This window comes from Anopheles maculipalpis, chromosome 2RL, assembly GCF_943734695.1.
Source record: "Anopheles maculipalpis chromosome 2RL, idAnoMacuDA_375_x, whole genome shotgun sequence".
In the NCBI taxonomy this organism is placed as follows: Eukaryota; Metazoa; Arthropoda; class Insecta; order Diptera; family Culicidae; genus Anopheles; species Anopheles maculipalpis.
In genome coordinates this window covers 45,886,709-45,911,947 of record NC_064871.1, presented here as the reverse complement: position 1 = coordinate 45,911,947, position 25,239 = coordinate 45,886,709, and the positions used below count along the sequence as shown (strand labels likewise).

The following is a 25,239-nucleotide window of genomic DNA, read 5'->3' as shown; positions in this document are numbered from 1 at the left end:
AACTACACCGGGTCGGGTAAATGGAGCATTTCTTTCTGCCCTGGGAAGGCTGGGTACTGAGGGCGAAATCTGAGCAATTTGGTGGACACCGCTGTAGATACGACGGGGCGAGATCGGGTGGTTGGGTTGAGATGAAATTAATAATTGTAATGAGTGCTTCTGACCTGCTAGGAACAACAACGGTCCAGTCCGGTCTGTCCAGCGTAAATCTGAATCCGGGGCCGGTTTGCAAATGTTTGCCGCATCGCGGGGCTTTTCGTAGGATATTGACCAGCGCGTTCGGACACGGGCTGGACGCGGTTCGCTGATTTCTGTCGGATTCAGGTTTCTTCCGTGCGCGCGGCAGTTGGATGTTTCCATTTCCACCGTCCGACCGTCATAGGTGACGCAGTTCCACACCATGGTCGTGTACGGGCGTGTACACGTGGTGTTGAATTTCTGTCAGAGAGGGTCTTTGAAATTTGAAGAAAAATTGTGATGATTTGTCGGTTTTGGTTTTGTGTGTGTGTGTTTGTACGATGTGCTGTTTGCACACTATTTGTTGTGTCTGTTTAGTAGTGCTTTATATGCGAATACGGTTTCAGTGGCAGGTTTGTGGGACTCGTTGTGGGTGAGTTTGCAGTTCGAGGCATTTCTGGACCTTGATCAAGAAGAAGTGGGCAATTTACAGATAGGATTGGATTCTGTCACACTTTCTGGACAGAGTTCACCACGAATTGGACAGTGGATATTGTTTTAAAGTGTACGAAGGTTACTGTAGCTGTGAAAAAATTCTAATTCTTAACGACCTTCTATGACAATTCCGACCATGTAATAGCTTACTAGACTTGGTGATATCACGTAGTTGAATAGTAAATCCTCACTATAGGGAACTGTCCGGATGAGATTTGATCCTCAGTCTCTGACGTCGGATGACGGATACCGTTGTCACCTTTCCACCCGGCCGATTTTTTATTATTTATTTATATTTTAGAGGAACGGATTCTTGTATTCATATTTTAGAATTACTGTTGCCAGATCGTTCACGATAGAGACTAGTTACATCTGTAAATTATTCTCTATTGAGCAGAGTTCAGCAGCTAGCAATAATATAACCTCAAATAACCTGTAAAAAACAGACCGTTTTTCCATAGATTCAACTATAAATTCTTCCATTAATTTGAAGAGTGCTTTTAGGACTCAACTTTAGAATAATAATATATATTTTAATTTTAAACCTTATTTCCCGGGGAACCTTATTTCCTTATTTATTTAAGGGAACCTTATTTCCCGAATTTCAACATCATCCTAAAAGTGCAAACGTTTTTGAAATCTTTTCAATTATCAAAAAGTGAATAATTTTATTTTTTCCCATTCACTCACACACTTGTACACTCATTCTAAAGGCAAAATCTGTATGTAATTAACATATATCAGTACGTTCTGACACAATAATTACAATCCACCTACGGGTGTTGCAATAAATTCAATAATTCCGCTAACTGGTGTATTGTTGTGTTTTATTTTTCTTTCCTCTCTTTTCCACCGCAGGCCAGAAAATCATCAGCATGTTCCGAATTTGAAACCCGCTTCGTCCGCTCCATACCGTAATGACACAAAATGCAACATTGCTTAAAATATGACCAGCAAACCGCAGCCAGACAAATTGGGAAGGAACATGAAAGCGCTGCCATCGGCTATGTGGAACAGGTGAGTAGTGTTTGTCGATTGGTGATCGTGCTTTTCTGTTCGTTTTGCTTTCTTGGCACGTTCTTGGGGAAAGAAGTAGACAGTGAACACAAAAACAATAAGCTTTAATAATAAAAACTTTTGCTGAAGTAGTTGCTAGGAAGTAACAGTTTAAGCAAACGGTTTGTACAATATTGAAACATTCACTTTTTCCTAAATTTTATCTTTAAATTGACTTTCGTAGACAAACATTTACTGGCAATTTTTGAGTAAAAAGTAAAGACAGTAAAAGCGCAAAACAATGCAAAGTTAGCATCTTCGTCACCGGACGAACGTCAAACGGCAAACTGCTCGAACACGAAACAAGCGTGTAGTGAGGATTGCATACTTTACGGAGGACGTTTGCTATCGCCGTGAAGTAAATTGGTTGCGTACGTTACTCTCTAAATAGCTTACTCTCATTTATTTTGCACTCTCTTTCTCTATTATGTAGAGCAATTCCGGAAAATGACTACATTCAACTCGGCACCTTACGTTACGGTGTTCGTCTATCCAATACGGGGCTGCTCGATGGCGGGAAACCGGACCACGTGTCCGACTTGGCCGAGGGAAACTCCCGGGCGTCTGTCAATTCTTCCTACGAAATTACGAACGGCGACAACAGTGTGCACAGTGTCGGAGGTACGAGCAGCATAAGCAGCAATGGAGATAAGCAGAACTGTTGCTGCATCGGATCAGGTGGCGTGGAGATGCCCTGGACTAACAGCTTCACCCGCACCAAACTGCCAGTTCCTAGTAGCTTAGGTAAGACGTGTTGTATATGATGTTTTTTTTTTATCACCATATTTTAAAAGCTTCCGTAATACACGACGCTGACCTCATCAACTGCACAGGTAGCCATTTTTGGCGTGTGGATGAGTTTGTGAATCAAACAAAATCACATTTTTAGTGGTTGTTTTTATTCCAGTTTTCCTACCTTTTGACGATGGACGGCAATCAGCAATGCGAGATGCGCCTCGCCTTACCGGGTTCAAACGGAAAATCCATATCGCAGTAGATGGAGGGAGAACTAAAATTAAATTTTACGATCTATGCGTCCTGCGTCCGTTTATTTCTGCTGCCCACTTCTCGTTCTATCCCGCCTAGCGCATTTCTGTTTGGGGTTTGATTTTTATATTTATTTTTCCATACGCTTTACCGACGGTGCGATGTTTATCTTCTTCGATACGGAAAAGGGAAAACAGTAATGATTGTCTTAGCAAGGAAAGGCGGCAAAACTGGGAAATACTACACCGATCGATCGTTCCCAGCCGTACTACCAGGGAGTACGTATGTGGAAAATACGTTGGATGTAGGTGTTCTCACGCATGTTCATGTTTCCAGTGGGTGGGTTAACTTTATTTTTAATTTGAGGAGTGAGCGAGCATTATGGTTCTCCCGGTGGGCTATTAAATTCACCGTATTTTATTTTATTTTTTTTGGTACAGCTTCGTTCAGGAAGCCAGACAAAGGTTACGCTTTTGAAGCATGCTGCAGCTGAGCTCGAGGTTGAGTACGTAAATTATTGACGTGGTGAAAAGTCCATAATTTTGTTTCGTTTTTAAACTATGGTCTTTGGCTCTTTGATCAACTCCCTTTAACCATCAGGATTCCCTTTTATCTGGGCTTTACCCAACTCTGTCGAATCAAATCTGAAGCAAATGGCGCGTTAAAGTGGGTTGCTAGTTGGTTCATTTGCGTGTGACATTGTTTCAAAAATCAGGTGAATTGCTGGTCAAACAGCTGCACCGTGTAACACGGACTCAGTGTCTGATGCAGGGTGCACCTACATAGAATGCACATTCGGTGGCATTGAAGAGTAAATATAGCGCAAACAACTGAAGCGCAACCGTCCCCATAATGATCCACGACCTTTTGCTCCGTCGGAAGTTCTGGAGAGATCATATGCAGTAGTCTTGCTCCTTCGCCGTACAACCCCTTTCAGCACTTGTCCTCCAGCAGGCAGCATCTCCAGCATTTGAAAATCCAGCATTTTCTATGCCAAGACTGACTACATTCTTTGGAAGTCTAGTGCAGTCGGTCAATCTTGTTAAATCGCAGTAGTAATCGTATGGAGTCGTTAAGTTGGACCATTCCGCATATGTGCAGCGTACCCATACACGCTCTGATATTGATGGGGAAAATGGAAAAGGATCGAAAAAAATGTAAGATTTTCTCAACGTTTCATCGTTTTCTCTTTCTCTCTCTCTCTTTGCTTCTCTCTTTTTCTCCCGTTTTGGTTTGGTTACTCCAGCTAAGAATAGAAAATCACCTCCCTTCGCATCGACATCGGTTGGTTCGACCGGAGCGGAGGGCCATCATCATCATCAGCAGCAGCTGCCGAGGTATCCAATGTTGGCGCCTGGTCGTACCAACAACAACGGGACCAATCTCAGTCAGTCAACGCAATCGCACGACCACGGAAGTGACGGTTACGCTTGTAGGACAGATTTGGGGGTCGATTCAAGCTACAGGAACGGCATCACTAACAACAACCACAACGGCAGCAGTAAGGGTGATAGTGATCACAACATTAGCAACTTTAGCACCGTCAGCAACGGCAACGGTACTAGCGATCATCAACAACTGTTTGAGGATACGGTACGACAACTTCAACAACAGCAGGCCGATTCCTCACCACGATGCTCGACGGTGGTGTGCTGTTACAGCAACAGTTTCGGCTCGGGAAGCAACAATAAGAAGCGTCACACCAGTCGGGAAAAGCAGCAGCTACAGGATCCGGCTCAAAAGCAAGAAAACTCAGAATCTCTTATCCCGAGTGCAGGTTACCAGAGCGTACGCAGCAATCGCAAGCAGTCGCTGCACGACCGATCGATTGGATATTCCGCCACCGCAACGCTAGACGTACGCCATGATGGAGGAAGCCCGGAGTATCAGGTCCGGAGCAATGGACAGCACCAAGCTGCCAGTGGCACGTATGTAAGAAACGAGTTTGATGATGCAAATGATGCCGATGTTGATGATGATCTTTCGGCACTGGTTATTGTTGGTGCGAACGGTGGACTGACGGACACGGTCGACGGTGTATGTGGCGGCGTAATATCAAGTGGCGGTGCTGGTGACTATCGGAATGGGGGTGATGATTTAAATTTAAATTCGAAAAACGCACTACGACAGCAGCAGCAGCAGCAGCAGCAGCAGTATCTTGTACCGCGGCAAAGTTTGCAGGTGCAGCAGCAGGGGCAAGGCGGAAGAAAAGATGTGAACATAAATAATTTCGAGAAAAAGAACATATCATCTGAACTGTACGGTGGTGGTGGTGGTAGTAGTGGACCGAACTTCACCAGATCTATTAGTTCACGGTCCGGTGATGGTGGTGCTGTTGGTGTTGTTGGTGGCAGAAGTAATATTAGGAAAAAACATTCCTCCTCCATTGGTAATGGATTAGGCAGTGATCTGTGTGCAGACGAGCTATCCTCAACGCCCCCTCTGTCTCCTCGTCCGACATCAACATCTCCACAGCAAGGTGTGTACGGTTGTGTCCTGACGCATCCTACGTCAGAGGATCCTGTTGCAGGATCTTCCGCCAACTCTGTGCAGGTTCATCCACCACCGATCGCGACTCCGTTCGGTCAGCGACGTCGTTTGTTGCAGCCTCCGTCGTCACTACCGGTGGTGAAATCGTACAGCTTCCATCGAGTCCCATCGGATGCTATCGGGTACTGTTCACCGAGGATCGCATCCAGATCACCTGTAGGTGGTATCAGTGATTGTAGTCCACAGCAGCTGTTCGATGGTTCCTTGCTGCACAGTGCCACAGGTAGAAATAGATCGTTTCGCAGTGCAAATCACGCCCGCCGGTTACAGTATGGGTATTTGGATGATTCGTTCCGAGTAGAGAAACCAAATGGATTTGTGAGAGATGAAATAGGTGGTGAAGCGCTATACTTTCGCCCTAACGTAACGCGCAAATCATCCCTGCCAGTGTTGAGTGGCAATAGTAGCACTAATAGCGGCAGCAACTACAGCCCGACAGCTGGCAACATCCGCAGCAGCAAGTGTAGCGATGCGATCAACGAAATCCGGTTGCAATCGCTGAACAAGTACTGCAACAAGCTGCTGAGCGCGGCAACGAGCTCGACCACCGTCAACAGCTCGCCATCATCCCGTACGGGCAACGACGCCAACCTGCCGACGGTCATTGGCGGTGGCACCCACGGTCGAACGCAACAGCGTCCGATCGATGAACTGGAGGATCTTAGTTTCATTGACTCGTCCGATCTGTCGTCGGCCGGGGACGACATCCACATCAACACCACGCTTCTCGGTACCGAGCACGAGGATTATACGGACAGGCAAGGGCGCGAGTGTAGGCCGCATCGCAAACAGTATCCGTCGATCATCGCCAGCCCGGCGCACCGCAGCCCCACGCCAGGGACGGAGGGTGATGGCACGCTGCCAGCTGTGGACGGTGCTGGTAAAACACTAGCCGCATCAACTACGGCCGCGCGTGTTGGTGGTGCATTTCCCGCCACCGCTGCTAGTGTCGCGAATCGAAACAATTACATCGACTCGTCCTCGGATGAGCTGAACAGTGTGTGTAGTGGTGTTGAGCAGCTAACGCTCGCCTGTGACAGTGCCGAATCGCACCGACGCAATAGTGAGGAACAGTGGCGATCGTCGGCGCGGCCGTCCGTAGCCAAGTGCCGTACGCAGTGCAACCGTAACGACAGTAACGCCAGCGACGACTATCAAGCGGCACGCTACGGTGCTGAGTTGCGGTTCGGTAGTGCTTTGCAATCGGCAGCAGCTATCAGCACGCTTCTTTCTTCCTTGGATAACGAGGGTGAGCCTGATACTGATGGTGGCAGCAGTGTCTTAGGACACAGTGATGGTGGTGGACCGCAAGAAGTAACAACCAGTGGTGGTAGTAGACGCAGCGATACCAATAACAATTACCACCGGAATAATATTAACGGTGATAGTGAACAGCAGCAGCAGCATCAGCAGCAGAATCAACATCAACACCAGCATCAGCAGCAGCAGCAGCAGAAATATACTACTGTGTCGTCTAATAATAGCGCTGAGAAAAGTGTCAGTGTCGGTGGTGTTGGTGGCGAACCCGGACGACCACCAGGTGGTATTAGCGAGCAGACGCCTTTGGGCCGCGCGGATGATAGCTACCCACCGCTCTCGTCGCTTTATGCTACAGTCAAAGCGCTCGGCTACGGTTCCGCCTGCTCATCGCCGGACAGCCCGTCTGCCCATCACGCTGGGCTAAACTGCTTTGGAAGGAGCAACACTCAGTTCCATGTTGCGAGCAGCGGTACAAACGACAGATCGGTGAGTTGTTTTTCGGGTCATCCAAGAATATCAAGTGCCACAGTTATTGAATTGATTGTAAAAAGTGCTGATCGCTAGATGCACGAGTGCTCTGAAGATCGTACAGTGATCGTGGTGGTTTTGAAAATGTGTTTACAAGCGAAATGGCTCTAGTGATCATGTGGTGTGAAAGGTGATTTGTTCGCCGTATTATGTAAGAACATATGATTTCCGAAACGCGTGACAGTGTTTTAGTGTGTATAACTTATCATTATGAGTAATCGGAAATGTGCTGTGAATAAGTGTATTGTGCATTAAACTGCTTCTTCTAAGGAGTAGGCGTCGAGTTTTGTAATAATTCATTTGAAACATTCATTCCCTGTGTCCTTCCTCCTCTTTGCAGATAATGGAAAAACGCAACAATACACTGGATCGCTTGCAAAGATTAGTCAAAAAGACCACATCCAGCTCGTCGGACAAACAAAACAGCAGTGGACCGGGAAATAGTGGCAATGCCGTACCACCGGGTGCAACCAAAACGGAACGACTGCGTGAGCTGACAGAGCTGTTAAAAGGAAACCGAGCTCCGCCAGTTCCACCGCCTCGGCGATCGAAACACGCCAACAGTGTCGAACGTACGCTCGATCGACGCAACACAGCCCTGTCCACGTCTAGTCTAAACGATAGCAGCTTCCTGCACGGAACGGAATCGAACCTACCCGAGTCACAGCTGTTAAAGGCGAAAGAATCGCGTTCAGTCGACATACCCTACCGATTCGCAGATGGTAGTGGTCAGCGAATGTCTACACCCAGCTCACCTCTCACAGAGCACAAGCCGATCAACATCAGGGCGAACGTTAGCACTTCAAATCTAGAAGCTTTACATGAGCTACCACCCCTAGTAACTGCAACCGTCGGAGATGAATGCAAATCGGAAGCGGCTTTGAAGGATGATGATGAGCTGTTTGCCAAGCTATCGCGACCCGAGTCCCGCACAATAGTTGGTTCATATACGCAGAAAACGATACCATTTCGAAGTGCTTCCTTTTCGCAGGTGGACTACTCGTCTGGCAAGTACATACGGTCGGCATTGGGAGCGCTGAAGAACAGTATTTTGAAAAGCAAGGATCAACAGCAAACTAGTGTCGATAGTAACACGATACCACGACAGTACTGCAAGGTGGTTGAAACTGCTCGAAGTTGCAGCCCAACGGAGCTTTGCGGGAATCAGGTGGATCGAGAAGTTGCTGCACAACCGGACGATACGGATGTGGCGAAGTTAACGATTAAGAAAACGGAATTGAACATCAACTTGGCACCACTGGATGATTATGGACGCTATCACGAGGAACGGATCGATGGAAAGGATCTTTCCTCGAACCGTAATTCCGATATCGAAACGATCGTAGAAGATCCAGTAGCGGAGCACTATGAGAATGTGGAAAATGAAGGTTGTAATGTATCGCAACAGGCAAACATTAGTGTGATGCAGGCATCGGAAATGGTTCTAGAGTCACTGGTGGAGGAAGGCATTCCAATAACGCCCACATCCCTGTCGAAAGATGACGAGTGCTTGCAGCAGGCCACAACGTGCCTGATTCCAGTGCCAGTGTACGATTGTGTTGTGAGCGAATGGAGCACAGCTCGGCCTTCGGAACAGTGGATAGACGCTTTGACGACGGAGTACAACAAGTTTACCGATTGTTTGGGAAGCATAAAGGAAGTGAACGAGAACGCTATTAGCGAGACACCCGGACAGGTGGACTTACTTTCTGCAGAATTATCGGAGGAAAGTTATCATGCGGAAAAGATAACCGTGGAAACACCACCGCAAATAATAGAACCACAGGAAAGCATTGAGATGTCGGAGGATGGTTGTGGATCGGATGGTGCAGGTGATATGAACGAATGCAGCAATGGGTCCGACGAGGGAATGATGATCTGTACGCCACCCGTGTCAATCATTTGTACCGAGCCGGAAAGCAATGAGTTTACTACGATTGTAGACGGAAGTGCAGCGACCCACAAAGTGTCTGTTGTGTTGGGCGATGGTAACGACGTAGAGGTGGTGGAAGTGCGTAAACGCCACAGCAACAACGAAGATATGGGAGATCCTCAGAATTGTCGTCTATCAAATGATGTGGATGAAAAGCGTCGGCTGGAATCACGCAAATCGCGCCGGAAAGGTATCTACATCCAGTGGCCTGCCATCGATGGCAATAATGAGTTGGAATCGGACCACAACGATAATGGTGGTGCGACGGGCGAAGAGGGCAATGTTGCTTGGAACCCGCAGCATTTGGGACAGGTGAACGAAAAAGACTCAAGCTTGGATCTGAGTGGCGATAGCTTTACCGATCTCAGTGGTAGGGATGCGGTGGAGTATGCAAAGGAGCGTGAAAATACGGTGAACTCCCCGGATCGTTATCTGTTGGATCCGACAACTCCGGACTCGGATCCGGGCAAACCGATCTGGCCAAAGGGAAATCGTCGGCAGAGTCTTACCTACCAGAGTTCTGATGAGAAGGATGACGCGGTGCCTGCTCCAGCGTTACCTGTTCGGACGTTGAAAACACTACTGCTACGATCGGACTCTGTTTCAGACAATGAGAGTGATCGGGCTTCGTCGCGTGATCGCACCAGTGCTTCACCTGCACCCGGTGGAGGTGATTCGGATCTAAGAAGATACTCAAAACGACCTCTTCGAGGACCGTACGGGCAAATGCTGGAAGCGGAAATGAAGAAACCAACAAGCAAAGTTCAGTATAGCGAAATCTTGGAGGAACTAACACGAAACGAAGGGTGAGTATTGTGTGAAGAATATAAAATGTTAACACACACAATCTAATGAATTGTTTCCTTTTATTACAGTCATAGTCCTAATCAGAATGTATCAAGAAACCGTGGCGCCGGCAGCCAATCTATGGACGAAACGAACGATCGACATGCGGCGAAGGCAGGATCGAAACCTCGGAAAACCAGCGCCAACCTGCCAGTACCGACCCATGTGCGTACCGCTTCGAGTCCTTCGAAACTGTCCGACTCGTCCAGCTCACATTCCGCCAGTCCATCGAAGCGTTACCTTTGCAACATTGAACAGCGCAGCACAGACTCGGACAAGTCGGAAAAGTCCACAACCGGTGGTGGTAAGCTGGAAAACAAAAAGTTTTCCCTTGACAGCCATCTTACGGATAAGTCGCTGAAGCGCGGTGGATCGGACGTTCACGAGAAGCCAAACAAGCAACGAAGTGGTTCGAGCGCTAGTGATAAGCAGCAGAAACGAAGTCTGGATGAGGTTCGATTGTCTCAAAATAGTCGTACTCCGTCGGAGCGTAGCTTTACACTCTTGAACACGCCCGACACACCGAAGGGTTTGGCCGCTTCTCCGGAGCTGTTGGCGGAGCTACTGAAAGGATCGAGTGAAAAACTAGTCACGGAACAGTTGACGGGCAGCGGGGGCAACAGTGGAGGGAACGCTAGCAATGCCTTGCCGTCGGCTGTACTAAATTGTTTGGTAAGTAATGGATTTAATTACTTTCCCCATTAGTTCTAGTATCGGTAGTCCGCGGTCGTTATATAAGCCAAAATTACTCCTTAGATATTTAAGTAAATTTTTTGGGTTTTTTGAAATGATCTTACGGTACTTTTTTTTAGTAAATTTTTAATTGCATAAGTACCCAAGCCAAATTAAACATTGCCATAGAAAAGGACATTGCCTCTGGTTGTGTTCTGAATATTCCATTCAATATATTCGCACGCACGGCGCTGAACCAAATACTACCACCCTCAACGAGAACCTTAGTCATCATCATTATCGAAACCATTACCAATTTCCATCGTTTCACACTACCACCGGTCGTTATACCGATGGAGACGCTTGGTCGTTTGTAAAAAAAAACATCGTTCGGGAATGCTACTTTTACTACACTTGCGTATGAAGCGTACGGGCACTGTGCTGTGTAAGTCAAATTTGACTAAGCCACAAAGAGCGTTAGTGTTTCATGCGCAAGTTCGTTAATATTGTTGTGTTCAATAATTCTTGGCATACACCAACACCACCTCGATAGTATTGCATATATAAAACCACCTGAAATGCTACTGTGAGAATGAATCGGACATGAGCACGCACACACACACATACTCAGCACCAACATTATTTGTAACTGTATGTGTGCGGTGAACGAAAGACATGCGCATTGGCAATGTTTTCATGTTCGATGGAGAAGGAACGCCTGAGTCCAATCAACAAGTACTGGTTGGTTTCGTCAAGCTGTTTTTAGTTTCTTTTTTTTCTAATTGCCAAATGCATGTATCTGTCTGGACTTGCGAGTACGGCGGCTACTTGCTGGGACTTGTTGGCTGCGAGGAGTAAACTAAAGCAGAGCTACACATCACCAATCCGGTGGGTGTAGGAAGTTGTCTGTGGATGGTTTTGCCCTCGCCGTGAAGGCACACACAGCGATATGGAAGTGCGTAGGATGGCGCAGTTAGTAAAGCAGTAAAGTACCTGCATTAGAAATGACACCGCGCGACGGAGACGCGCGCGAGACAGAGAAAACGGAAAATTTCATTGATGGTTTCGTACGTCGTTACACCGAAGGTATTTTTAACGATAACTGGCCCCATATTCCTAGCAGTCTGATGCTGTATTGTTGTTGAGGGTGAGGTTTTTGTTTTTGTACCATATTTTTATCTGCAAAAAATGTTGATTGGCTGATGTTCTCTAAAAGTGGGTAGGTTAGAGTTATTTAAAACATTTCCCTTTAGTCTTAAGGCCACTCAGCAGAGAAATGTGTGCTACGTTGGCCCACAATTTTCTATTACGGACAGCAGCTTCTAGTATATTTCGCATTCCGAAACTCGGCAGTCCATTAACGCACACGACAATGGTTCGATCGGTATTGGTTGTATTGGTTGTACGGGAACGAGCAACATCGACTGTCAGTTTGGCAAACAAACGTTGGAGGCCTTCGCGGGTTTTGATGATTCTCGATTACTGTGGAAAACGCACAACCCGTTTACTTGCCTAATTATCCTCAACATGGACGAATAGCGCCACTGATGAGAGGATGGAGAGTAACTCCATAGTGCATGCAATACTCTTTTCAACAATGGAGGTGTTGTGTGGCGCACCTGTGTGTGCGAAGAAAAGCGAACATAGTAGTTGATGGATGGAGTTGCATACTAAACTAGAGAAGGCCACCCGCTTGGTGGTGGAAAGGGAGATGATGGAGGGTGCGAGGTAAACTGGGTGCAGAGGAATGCGACTGTATTCTGTTTGAATTCTACTAGCACGGTGGAAAATGGTATGGAAAATTGTTCAAACAAAAAAAAAAGGTCGCGCGAGGTCGCTTGGGATGAAGTGAACGTGTATGTGTGTGAGTGGTAGAGAAACCAGATGAATGGCAATAGCAACAAAAGAGAGCCAATAATGCTGGAGAGAGAGAGAGAGAGGGAGAAAGTGTTCAGTAAGACAGAAAGAGAGAACATTAGTATTATAAATGATCGAGTGGAGCAGAGCAGAAAAATCCATCGATGTCGTTTGTGTGTGTATGTGTGTGGTTGTTGACGGGTATGATGAAGGAAGCTGCTGGGAAGCAGGGTAGAGATAAAAGAAAAACGCAGCATACCAGCAGGCCAGTCGCTGCTGGTTCGAGAGTGTACGGTATGCCGTACAACAACGCAGTTTTCACGAGTTGCTCCTCGATCGAACGTGTGTGTTTACGTTGCGTGTTGTAACCAGGCGGAAGTAGTAGTGTAGTGCAAAAATGGCGTGAAACAATTCGGCGTTACTGTACAGAATCCGACAAAAAAAAACGGGGCATATTGTTTTGAATGCTTCCAAAACGCTCCGGAAACATTTCACAGACACCTCTCTGTCGGGTCATCTTTTTTTGGCGTGTTGGTTGGTTTATGCTTCGTTTCACACTATCCACGTATCCGTCGCATCAACACCAACGATAACAGACATCAGTGGGTGGATGAATGGGTAGCCAAGGCCATCAGCAGCATTCCATCGTCGGATGGAACCTTCCGCTTTCAAAGGATTGTGAGTTGTCGAGGAACGGGGATATTACTCGAAAGACACTTAGATTCTTCCTGCTCCTGCTGGTTGCGCTGGCCATAAACCGTTACTATAGTGATAGTGGGAAGAACGTAGAAGAGTTTTACGCCACATCTGTGAAGAAAGAGGGTTGAAAACAGTTACCAGTACCAGGCGCTTCCATCGAGCGAAATAGTTGACCCTTCCGCTATTTTGCAGTGGAAAGATTCCACGGACTTTGAACAGTAATTTCCATGCAAAAGTAGTGTGATGTGATGCCTGTGTGTATGGGGGTTTTCTCAAAAAAGGAAACTGGAACCTGGAACCTCTTCCTCTCCATCACCAGAGCAGCAGTCTCGGGGGAACGCTCAAGGTACCAAAGATGGTTGTTGGTTGGTGGTTCGGATGTGTTTGGGAACGTTTTACCGTAGCATTAGATGAAGCTCGCCTGAGATAGAATACACCTGTATCCAGTGGAACAAAACACCAAAAAAGCGACACGGGACGTTCGTCTAGTCGTGTATGTTTGCGTGCGTGTGTGCGCGTGGCTGTGAGAGTGATGTGCGCGATGTCAGTGCTTGCAGCATCCGCGTGTAGACGACGTTTGCAAAACGTGTTCACTTAACGCCATAATGGTTGTGGATTTCTGTTTATTCAAGACGACGTGTTTTGTGTTGTGAAGTTTGGACATAGGCGGCTCTCCAAGGCTTTTCAGCTCCAAAAAAAAGCGTGACCGAGTGTGTGTGTTTGTGTGAAAAGTGTTGTTGCGGATGTATTTCAATGAATTACTAAAAAGGAGGAATTACATAGATCCTCCACAAGGAAAAGTTGGTGCGTGTAGTTGATGCTGTTGCTAGTTTGTTACTTTTTTCTTTTCTACTCTTTTGGAAAATCGACTTACTCTGTTGAACCGAGCGCGGTACAACCACCTACAATGATGCCTCTGAACTTCTGCTCTGATTCGGAAGATGATCCGGAGCGGACGCCGAAATCCGCCTCGGAAAACACCATGTGGCACAACGTTATCAGTTGTTACAATGTAAGTGCAGCCGTGTGTATGAAGCTGTTGAAGGGAACGTTTACTCTGTGTGGAGTATGTTGAGTGGAGAAATTGAATCACACTAGCCATAGATTTTGAATGCAATTGCTCTCCTGTTTGTCAGCATATTTCTAAGCGCATTCTCGAAGTTTGTACTATTGGCGATACCTTCCCGATGACACGCGACAGGTGAAGGTCGTCACAAAAGGGTTGGACATAATTTGCGCTATATTTATACAGCACGTACCAACCACCAGCCAAGCTGTTTTGTTGCCGTAGCAGGACACCGTAGCAGCCGTTTGTGATTTTCCAACTAAAGTCTGGTTGGCGGGCCTAACACCCATGCCTGCGCGTACTTGTGGTTGATATCGTGTAGTTTATCAAAACTGCAGTACCACCGCATGGTATCATCAACAAGTGTTTGTTGATGGGTTGTTACTGGAGGGAACATTATGACGTTGCAATCAATGAGGTTGGATTATTTGGATTCGGAATGAGACGTATTGTAAACTTTATTGTTTTATTGATGCATTTGGGCTGGATTGAATCAATAAATGCTAAGTAATTTATTTGATCAGTGTTTTATTGTGCTAATGTTTTTAATTAACAGCAAAAATGTGTTTTTGAATATAAAAAATCCTTTTCTCTACAAATAACTCGACACGCTCGTTCCATTGATGATATTTTTTCCAGAACTAGTGTTTTTCAGAGCTAGTAAAAGTTTTCCAGAACTTTTTCTTGTTGGCTAAACGACCTTCCTGTTCACACCGGCCATATAAAGACTTACTTGATTTTATGATAAAACGTCGCTGGAGAGTCACTCCTCACAACAGGTGAATGGTCGGGCTAGGATTTGAACCACGGCCCTTCCGTGTGAAATCTGCTATCTTTGTCGTCACACCACCAGGTCCAGTACTAGAACCAAAAAAATTAAAACTTTTTGAATATTTTATTTACCCTACATTAACTAGTTTAAAGCCGATTCAGTAATATTTATTATTTAATTGAATATATTTTTCATTAAACAGAAATATTTAAGAGCTCTGTTTACAATAAAATGGGAAATGTTGTAGTATAATTGGACTTTGTTGTTTATTTAAACTGTTTTCAAGATTAATGGGATTCGATCCATATATTGTAATGATACATTAACTTAGGGGAAAGTTTCAAATAGATTGTTGAATATTGCAAGCCAGTTGCGGAACTTTGCAATCATGTAATAAAGTTATTCATTAACTCAGGAGAAATTTGCTCCAAAGCTGTGGAATTTTGCAATCAGAACTGGTTTGAAGAGTCAGCCAACTCTCACGTTTTTCGTATGTTTTTCGTAAAGTCCGTCCAAATTTGAATAATACTGTGTGCTGATGCAAACAAACTATTGCATAAAAAAAAACTTTTTCCGGTTTAACAGGAAAGCTCCCTAACGCTTGGCAGAAATTGCTCAGCAGATTGCAAAGTTCCACAGTCGAGTTGCAAATCTCCCCTAACTGAATGTAAGATTCCACTGCATCATTGCAAAGCTTCACAAGATGCTTGCAACATTACACTATCCATTAGAAAAATTCCACTGTTTGGTTTTAAAAGTTCCATTATATGGATCTTAACCCTGTACAGGGAGTTTGAGATGAACAAGTTCTATTGGTATCATTTTAAGACTCTTCTTAAAGTAGCATGGATAGTCTACAGTTAGAATTCTTCTTTTTTTTCTTGTCTAAATGACCTAGTAAGCTGACCATTGCCAGTTTGCTAGCCATGTTGATGTAACGTAGTTGTATTGAGTTAGTCCTCAATACGGAAGCACGGCCTGGATGGTATTTGAATCTCAATCCACCTTCATCAGCAGAAGCCCTTTCAAGGAAGAATTGTAAATAATATTTTAAAGCAATGACAAAACTAAAACATTTTCTGTTCAGATCCATCCGTGATTTGTCCACTTCATCTTCAAAGGTGTCGAGAAAGTACGACACTGTCCAGTTCTACCTGTTCACTTCTCGTCTCTACTGATTCATCTCAGATTTCTTGACAGTAGAATTTGATAACGAATTTCTGGACAAGAACACTTCTAAACATTGGCGCTTGAACAAAGACAAGACTGGAATATTTCACTTTACATTCAGAAAAGATTCATCTTTATCGAGAGAATAATCCAGAAATGAAAAAAAAATGTACAAGTTTATAGCAAAATGTCCTGTAAAACAGTACAATGTAATAATTGCTTTGATTGTTTCTATTTAAATTTTTCTGTTTCTTTTTTTTTATAAAATTATCATTTTTATAATTCGTATCCTGGAAAATCAACATTCGGCGCTGAACTTAATAATACTCTTAATTACACACTAATCAGAAGCAATGCCCTGTAATCTATTTGTTCCCAGCTATTAACGTCTGGTCATGTTTGTGGTCTTTTGTTTTCAATCAATAAACTAATTAATACTCCACCTGTCACGATTTTTCGATTCTCACAACATTTCAAATACAAACAAAAAGAAGAAAAACCGATGTTTCCTTTAAAGTTGAAACCCAACCCAAAACCTCGCTTGACCCATGTTTTGTTTTTGCCCTGTTGCCAGTTAGTGCATTTGGCTGCTGTTTTGTTTGCCCACTTTAAGCCACATTATCGATGTAGTACCTTCTCACCGGATGATGCCGCTGTTAGCTTACACCACCACCTGCACCTTGCACCCTTCGCGTTGCTTCTGAAACCCAAATCATCATGCATCACCCCATTCGGCTTTAATGCATCCATCCATCCATCCGATCGATCTATTCACATCAATTCACTCCAACCACTTCCGTTCGCTTCGTTTATCGGGACGGGAACGTTTGGCTGCCTCCAGTTTTCTGCACACTCTAGCGTGACACTGGAGGTTGCACTTCAGGCCGTCCGTCCGCCTAGTACCGTACCTTAACCGGACCAAGACTACCGGGCTGGAAAGCGTTGCGAAAAGTTGGGAAGGAAATTCAATTACTGCAACATGAAAAGCTTTTAACAGGAATGAGATTTTAATTCAGTTACCGATTTTACCGTTCCGCACATCAGGCCACACGGGTGACACGGGTGCTGTATTGTCCCGTGTCTCCACCGTTCCGGTAGAAGCTCGATGCGGGTTCGATGAGGGGTCCTTGAATGAAGTTTTTCCTATCATAAAACGGGTTTTGCCTGTAAAGTTTTAAATGTGGGCAAGGGCAGGCAGAAACGCAGAATGGTTGACCTAATATGTTGCGCTTTGGTTCCTATGTTGCAGGATACGCGAACTCACGTGGTGGTGGAGCTGTTCAACACTGAAAAGTCGTACGTGGAATCACTACAAACGATAGTACTGGTAGGTAGTAGAGCACGAACACTAATCACTCGTCTAGCAAAACCTGGTACACTTAAAACAAGTACGTCTGCTTTCTTTCTAGAAATATTTAAATCAACTAAAGTCTCCGGAAAATTCTGGCCTCGTCGATGCCCAAACGGTGGATGAAATATTTTTCATGGTCCCAGGTATTCTGAACATCCACGAGCGGTTTCTGGAGGAGCTCCGACGTCGGCTAGACTCCTGGGACAAGATGCAGATGATTGGTGATGCGTTTGTGGACGTTGTAAGTACGCCTGTTACGCAAAGGTGTGTCCTTGATACATTTAGTGAATTATTTCCCGCTTCCCGTTTCGTTGCGACAAAACCAGTTTTCCCGCCCGGTAATACTCGACACGTACACCGCGTTTGTGAACAACTGGAACAGGGCGAAGGACGCTATCCGAAGTGCGAGACAAAAGTGTCCCGCCTTTGCAAGGTTTCTCGAAGCCATGGCACGGGAACACAAGGGCAAATTATCGCTGGACAACCTGCTGATCAAACCCGTACAAAAGTTTCCAAAGTATGTACCCGTTTCGGACGAGGGATGTCCAATGACAATTCGCAAGCAACACCAATGGGGGATTTCGTTTTCTTTTCCCAGCTACGAACTTATATTCACAAGACTGATTAAGCACACGGACGTGACACACCCGGACCAGAAACCGTTACAGGAAGCTTTAAAGTTAGTGCACGACATACTGATGTTTCTGAACTGCAAGGAGAAGGAAGCGCTGGAAAATGGACAACGCGAGACGGCCCTACGCGAGCTGGAGGGTGTGATTGAGGGCATGAACGATCTAGTGACGCCGGAACGTGCCTTCCTGCTGTTCGATCTGGTATCGATGCCATCGGGACAGGTGACGCGCAAGGAGCGAGGATTTTTCCTCTTTAACGACCTGCTAGTAATAACGAGCATAAAGCGAAGGAGTGGAACGATTCGGAAAACTAACATGTAAGATCTACATTTGCGGATTCTTAGCCTAAGGGAAACTAACATGTTATTTTTCGTTACACTCCTGCAGGACCTGTCCGGGAAGCGTGGCGTCTACGTTGGATACGAACAAGTACAAGTATCTCACGAAGATCTCGCTGGACGATTTGGAAATAGTTAAATGTAAGTACACTGTCGAGCTTTACACACTTTTCGGCATTTTTATTCTCGCATATGCCTGCATTGCAACCGTGAGCCTAGCTGGGTTAAGTTTCAACGCTGGAAGCGTGACATCAAGCCCTTAATTTTACTTTCGTTTGCACCCCAGTCAAGCAGTCCGACCATTTCGTATGCCTTCAGCTGTTCAACAATGCTGGGCGCGTGAGCTTGCAGGACCTGCTTAACGTTCGCCGATTGGTTGGGATTGTACAGTGTGGGCTGCATCGGTGGCGTATTATGTGCATCCTTGGTGCGCATAAAGGGTGAAACGGTTAGGGCATAGATCACCTGGAGCGCTCCATGCTTCAGCAGCTCCACCTGCAACTCGAGCAACGAAGGGACGGATTTCATGTAGCCCAGTTTCTGTAGCAATAGTACGAGTGTTTCGTGATAGATGTAGACTAGCTCATCGCGATGCTTTTGCAGCACGTCATATGCAGGTGAAGAAGCCAAAAAGTACACCAGATCGATGATCGGTGAACCGAGGACACAGTTTTGGAAGTCAACCTGCGGAAAACAACCGAGCGTTATTAGGGTAATCCGTGTCGAATGGAATAAGTGACAGAGGTCTTACGAAGATAGCATCCACCAGCTCATTGCCCTGATACTTGAAGAGAATGTTATTGGTCCAAAAGTCACCATGGTTGAGCACCTTCAAACCCTTGAAATCGCTCTCGTACGCTTCGATAGCCTTCTGCAGTGTTTTGGCCGGTAACTTTTGAATCTTTTCCGCCATGGTCTGGCTAATGCCAATCTCAGCCGCAAGCTCACCGACAATGCGTATCGCATCGGGGAAATAGTTCAGCTTATCCTTGTGTTCGTTGTGGAAGGTACCCTTGGAAAACTTGGCAAACAGTTGTCCATTTTCCGACAGCAGAGCTGCGCTGGCGGCATGAAAGAAGGCCAGCTTTTCGATGGCCATTTTGCTCTGCTCGTAAGACAGTCCGAAGGTTTGATTTTCTACGCTATAACCGCGTGCCGTGAGATCCTCCAGCACGACAAGATCCGAAGGAGTCTCCGAGGAGTAGATTAGCCTGAAATTAAATTAAGTTAAAGATAAGGCTTTGGTCGATATTTTATGAGCCTAATTGATACAGCAATCAATGTGACAAACTAGTAATTCATGAAAAATAACATAATCTTATATCCTTCCCCACAAGCCGTGGGTATCAATACATCCACGATCAATCCTCCCAGCCAAATATATGTTAGTCATCGGCTGTCAATTGTGTGTGCTCCCCAAAACACGCTTATTCATTTTGATACCCGATATGGTATGGCTGCCATTATCACTGTGAGGTAGTTTTGAATTGTCGGCTATCTGTTGCTGCAGATAACGATACACTTATACGTAGCTGAGGTACAAACACAACAAAAAAAGCAGCAATGCCCTTCTTGTCCGTAGACACATATCGATACGGTTTTATGACCTCTTGTTTGGTGTACTCGAACGATTTTGGTCGCTGGAGGTGCACGCGACCATATCGTTCGTCTAATCATGCAAGAGTTCAATTCAATCTGCCATTATATAATGGGTTTTGCAGAACGCGCGTCAGCTGACCCACGGTGGGCGGCATTCCAATAATCGATCATCGATGAAAGTGAAAATGATGCAGTGTAATACTTACTGCGGCGCCAGTTCAATGACGCTACCAAGCTTGGATATCGCCGTCACCATACTGGGCAGTACGGACTTGTACATGAGAATCTCCTTCTCGAAGACATCCGCCTTTTTGAACTGCTCGACCAGCAGCCCTTCGGTGGGTTGGATTTTCGCCACAAACGTAATTACCGCATCGGTGGGATTTTCCTTGGAGGTATATCTGAGAAAGAAGAGTGTTTTGTCAGTTGACATCAGTTACCGAAACGTTGAGACGGAGAGGAACTGGTATACACACTTGATAAGGATCCGGTTCATAGATGATCTTGCGTAGGGATCGTTAATATCGGCAGATGCAGGTTCGACATCATACGCCTTAATTTTCACCTCCGACTCACCATACTGCGATTGGATGAGATTGGTCAGGAAGAGTGAATTCACAAACTTGGTTTCGGCAGTTTTCGGCATCTTTAAAACACGCGCGGGACACTGTGGACGAAAATGGGCAGTAAGTACGGACGGTCCAGGTGTTGACAGTCAGAGCGTTGCAGACGAACTGCCGCTGTAGAGGTATTAACAACAGCTGCCGAGTTCGAATGGAACAAATCGGCCAGTATACTATCAAACAACTAGACTTAGATAAAGTAACAGTGGAAACCGTACCTACCCCCCCACCTCTATGGTGCTATACAGCGCGTACAGAACGTGGTTATATCAAGGGAAGTGATAACGGATTTTCGTGGTACTTGCGGCGCCAACGCTATGACGCGGTGGGTGCATATTATTACTGTAGCGTCGCATCTTGATATGGGCCAGTTCCGTGCGTAATGTTTGGAGATGCATTTTTGACCGTTCATACACAAAGCTATTTTTCGAGCGACACTTAATTTATAACGCCCTGGATGACAGGGTTAAATACTTATTGGTTATTTCATTGCAAGATTTTATAAGTTGGTATAAGTGGAACCGCTTATGTGAGGGACTTAATTATGAAAGTGAATTTTATCATTTAGTAGTTAAGACAATTACGTACTTACTTACTTATACGGCGCTACAACCGCTTCAGAGTAATGGCATTACTGCAAAATTCCTCTGAGCCGGTTACGGTTGTGTACCTACGAGCGAAGTTGACGGCTGCCAGGTGCCTCGTCGGCTTGGGAAGCCTCGGCTGTTAGGTAAGCCTCGTCGGCTAGAATTCGCCTCGCCAGTCAGGAAACCGCTCAATTTTTAGAAACCTAATCAGAAGCACCTAACCATAGTCAGTAGGGATCGGTCATTCGAAACCAAGTTAAGAAACCAATGTAGGGCATAACCCGTTTATTACTCCAATGGCTTCCTCGTATAAAGAGTAGCTTATGGTTTGGGGTCTCGTCGTTTGGAGCTCGTTTAAGGGAAGGCCTTGGAGACATCACCTTTCTCCCCAATACATGTCGATTGATGAAGATTGAAACAGATCACGATGCTGTTAGTGTCAGCGTGAATCTCAATCCTTCCAGGTCTTAATACGAATCCGTATTCGATCTGGACCAGAAACAGAAACCTAAAGGTACTCTACATTCAAGCTTTGGATGGAATCGAGTTTGGATCTATCGTATCGATAGTAACTGAACCCCTGAAACTGATCTGGATTCTATAACACTTCGCTATTACATATACGGGGCCAAAAAATACGTTTAAGAGTCGTTGTCAGTTTTAGACATAATCCAGCCTCCTCAGACTCGGAGACGTTTATTTGTAATAGGACTGTAATTGTTCCTTTGGCCGTCGCCAATGGTATTTTCCGGGTGAAGTTGCGTTGGTGGATCGGTTGGCAACCACCATCCATATCAATCATCATCCGGGTGTCTGTTGGTGCTGACCTTAAATGGGCGATGCTTTGGACGACTTAAAATCCGATCATTTACCCATTCTCTAACCAATAGTTAGCCTCAAACTGTTGATGTCCTCTAGATCAGTATAGGATTCCAGGATCCAGATTGATTTATAAACCATGATGGCTGCAGTTTCGTGGTCTTGTCGTGGTCGTTCGTCTGGTTGGAGAAGTGTTTTTACTCCATCTTACTCGTAGCCGGATGTCCTGCGATACAGGGTTAGCTAGCTTGGTTCGATACGACTGCCCTTATCATAATTTATATACTTCAGCTTATTATCTTTCTTGATTTACTTGATGTGAGAACATCCAAGACGAGAGTATTCTAGACATATTTTTGAGAAAGTCCCAAGATTTCAATTACTTTTCCTTGGCAAAGTTATATTTTTTCGGTGACATACGACGCCATGTTTTGAATACTAACAATGTTTGTCTCTTATCGTTTTAGCTAAAGATGAAAATGTTAGACGAATCATGAAAGAGATAGAACACCTTTCAGAGGACAGCAGCAAGCTAATACAGATAACTGACCTAGCCGCAAGCTTACGATGTCCTCACGGAGTGCTGGAGGAAGCGATTCGAGAACTGCAGCGCGAAGTACAACGGCAGCTCGCGGAACGCCAAACGAACGATGCACAGTTGAACGTGTTGGAGTTAACGTGGAACACTTCGTAAGTCCTCCAGCTTCTCCAGACACTCCAGATGGTAGCTTAACTCTCCGACAATTGATCGTGTTTCAGTAATGGCATCCAAAACATGACTGTGGTGTTTTCGAAGCCGGAAAAACGTACCCAATGGGAGGAGATATTTGCGGAAGCAAAGCAGAAGCTGGCCAACAGCATGGAACGATGCCAGATACCGGACTTTTTCGTATCCGTACCGATACGGAAGACACGGGCCGGCCTTCAATTCACCTGTGCCTCACCGACGCTCGGTGTGCAGAAGGACGTTTGGGTGTGCAATAGCGACGGGTATGTGGGGCAGGTGTGTGTGCTCAGCCTAGTGCCGGAACCGTCCGTAACGAGTTGCAACGGTGTGTGCAATGCGCGGATACTGTGCGTCGCATCGGTACCAGCTAATGAAGAAAGGTAAGAGAGGTCTTGGTATAGCTTTCTTTTCGATTGAAATAACATATTTCGGTTATCTACTTTGTAGAGCTTCAAATTCTTCGCCGATGAATGTGAATATATCAATCGTAGATTCGTCTACGAATAGTGCACCGAACAGACCGAACAACTCCGTGGTCAACTCACCATCCAAATCAGCCGAACGGAAGGGTTCGTTCAAGTCAAACGATGGCAGCAGTACGCATCGAACGCCGACGAACAACGAATCTAACGTTCAGCTAGATTCGGGCAGCTCAAGTGAAGACTCCGATGCCGAAAGTCAGCCAGATCGTGTAGTATCCACTGGATCGTGTACAAACTCCCTTGCAGTTAACCATCGGCAGCAGGACTCCACGGCCAGTACGAACGCTGGAGACGAAACAGAAAATCAGCAATCGACCATGTGGCTTGGCACGGAGGATGGCTGCATACACGTGTACAACTGCACGGACAACATTAGGATCAAGAAGAACAAGATAAAGATACCGCACGTGAGTGCGGTGTACTCGATACTGTACTTAGACAACCGTGTGTTTGTGTCCCTGGCGAACGGTGATATTTGTGTGTACTCTAGGGATCGAAGTGAGTGTGGTGATCATCGGATAAGCAAGAGTGGATTAATTAAGAGTGGATTAATTTGCTTTCTTCTACAGGTGGATGGAACGTATCTTCTCCGCTAACAGTGACTGTTGGTACGGTTACCAATCCCGTGGTAAAGCTGCTGAACGTACACGGGAAGTTGTGGTGCGCAATACAGGGAACTATAAAAGTATTAAACACGAAAACATTACAAGTAAGTTTGGAAAAAATATGCAAAATAGCCATAGAGTCACCCTATTAAACCTCCTGTTTTTTTCCTCCCAGATCGACAGCCAGATACAAATATCGAACGACTCAAAACCAATCACTAATATGACAGTATTAAACGATTACGTGTGGATTTCGGTTCAGAACTCTGCTCACATCAAGTGTTGCCATCATGAAAGGTAACGATGTTCTTTAGACTGTAGTACGTACAAGTGGTCATACACTCACGCATTATTTCGATTGCAGCTTTGAGATAATATTTGAGGTAAACTTAGCACCATCCGTCAACAAGATGCTCTCGAACTGTGATGATATCATCCGGCAGCACAAAGCCGCCTGCCTGCGCGTTACATCCTTACTCGCCTGCAAGGATCTGATCTGGGTGGGAACGAGCGCCGGTGTGCTGTTGACGATAGCGGCTCACAACGTTGCCAAAGGATCATCGCTACCGGCAGTCACGGGTATGGATATCTGAATTCCAGGCTTACCTCAGAGCTAAAGGCTTAATGTTTTTGTGGGTTTTCCCTTTTCGCAGGACTTCCTCACGGTCATACCGGCCATGTTCGATTTTTAACGTTTGTGGAATCACAGGACGGTGAGGCGGACTCGGCGGTACAGGAAGTGGGAAACGTATCGTCCGCAGGTGCACAAAACCAAACGGGAGGAAAATCGAGTAGCCGGGCATCCCACCAAGAGCTACTAGTAATTTCCGGCGGTGATGGGTACGAGGATTTCCGGAGTGCGGGCAACAACACGCTGAGTGAGGTGGCGGGTCGTGAAGACAGTACGAACCATTTGTTACTTTGGAAGGTGTGAAACGCTTTCGAACGGTGGCGATAATTGGTCCCGATGACACGCCAGGGCACCATAATCGTTGTCCTTTTTTTTTTTTTGTTTGTTATATTTGTTTTGGGACGAGAACACCTGAAGCCTCAATATCTCAAAGCATCTTTGTGTTATGAATGGCATCATTGGTAAGGTGTGTTAGATGCAAGCTGGTCTTGCAAAAGGGAGATTTTTTTTTGCTCTATGTTTTATCCCAATTGCACACGCCTCTGAACACTGGCGAGCAGTAGGGATGATTGGTTTAAACTTTTGTATTGCGTTTCAAAAATGCATATAGCGAGCTGTTAACACGATAAGACAATAAGAATGAGCATGTTGGCGCACTGCAAATTAACAATGCCGCGGTGCAAAGTTAAGGGCAGATAATTAGGTAACATTTTTGTACGTTGTACGACCACACTCCAAAAGCTTGTTTTGGAGGTAGCTTTTGTTAGTTCAGTCGCC

General features: G+C 45.6%; 3 protein-coding genes across 3 annotated transcripts in view; 2 read left to right on the top strand and 1 right to left on the bottom strand.

Annotated features, from left to right (window-relative positions):
- The window catches only part of LOC126559563 (uncharacterized), a 147,746-nt gene that overhangs the window by 102,728 nt on the left and 19,779 nt on the right, over positions 1–25,239 (top strand). The window lies entirely within an intron of this gene.
- Positions 1,544–24,791, top strand: LOC126556558 (uncharacterized). Its single transcript, XM_050211857.1, is given in 16 exon segments — positions 1,544–1,689; positions 2,162–2,472; positions 3,962–7,011; positions 7,394–10,504; positions 17,318–17,395; positions 17,478–17,660; positions 17,746–17,936; positions 18,018–18,368; positions 18,439–18,530; positions 22,485–22,707; positions 22,777–23,124; positions 23,192–23,724; positions 23,796–23,935; positions 24,007–24,128; positions 24,196–24,410; positions 24,485–24,791. Coding segments are annotated over 16 exon segments (9,300 nt in total). The 5' UTR covers positions 1,544–1,618; the 3' UTR covers positions 24,766–24,791.
- Positions 18,610–20,660, bottom strand: LOC126558105 (uncharacterized). Its single transcript, XM_050214057.1, has 4 exons — positions 20,465–20,660; positions 20,195–20,389; positions 19,141–19,600; positions 18,610–19,073 (listed from the first exon to the last, which is right to left on the bottom strand). The coding sequence occupies exons 1-4, from the start codon at positions 20,632–20,634 to the stop codon at positions 18,621–18,623; spliced, it is 1,278 nt and encodes a 425-aa protein (XP_050070014.1). The 5' UTR covers positions 20,635–20,660; the 3' UTR covers positions 18,610–18,620.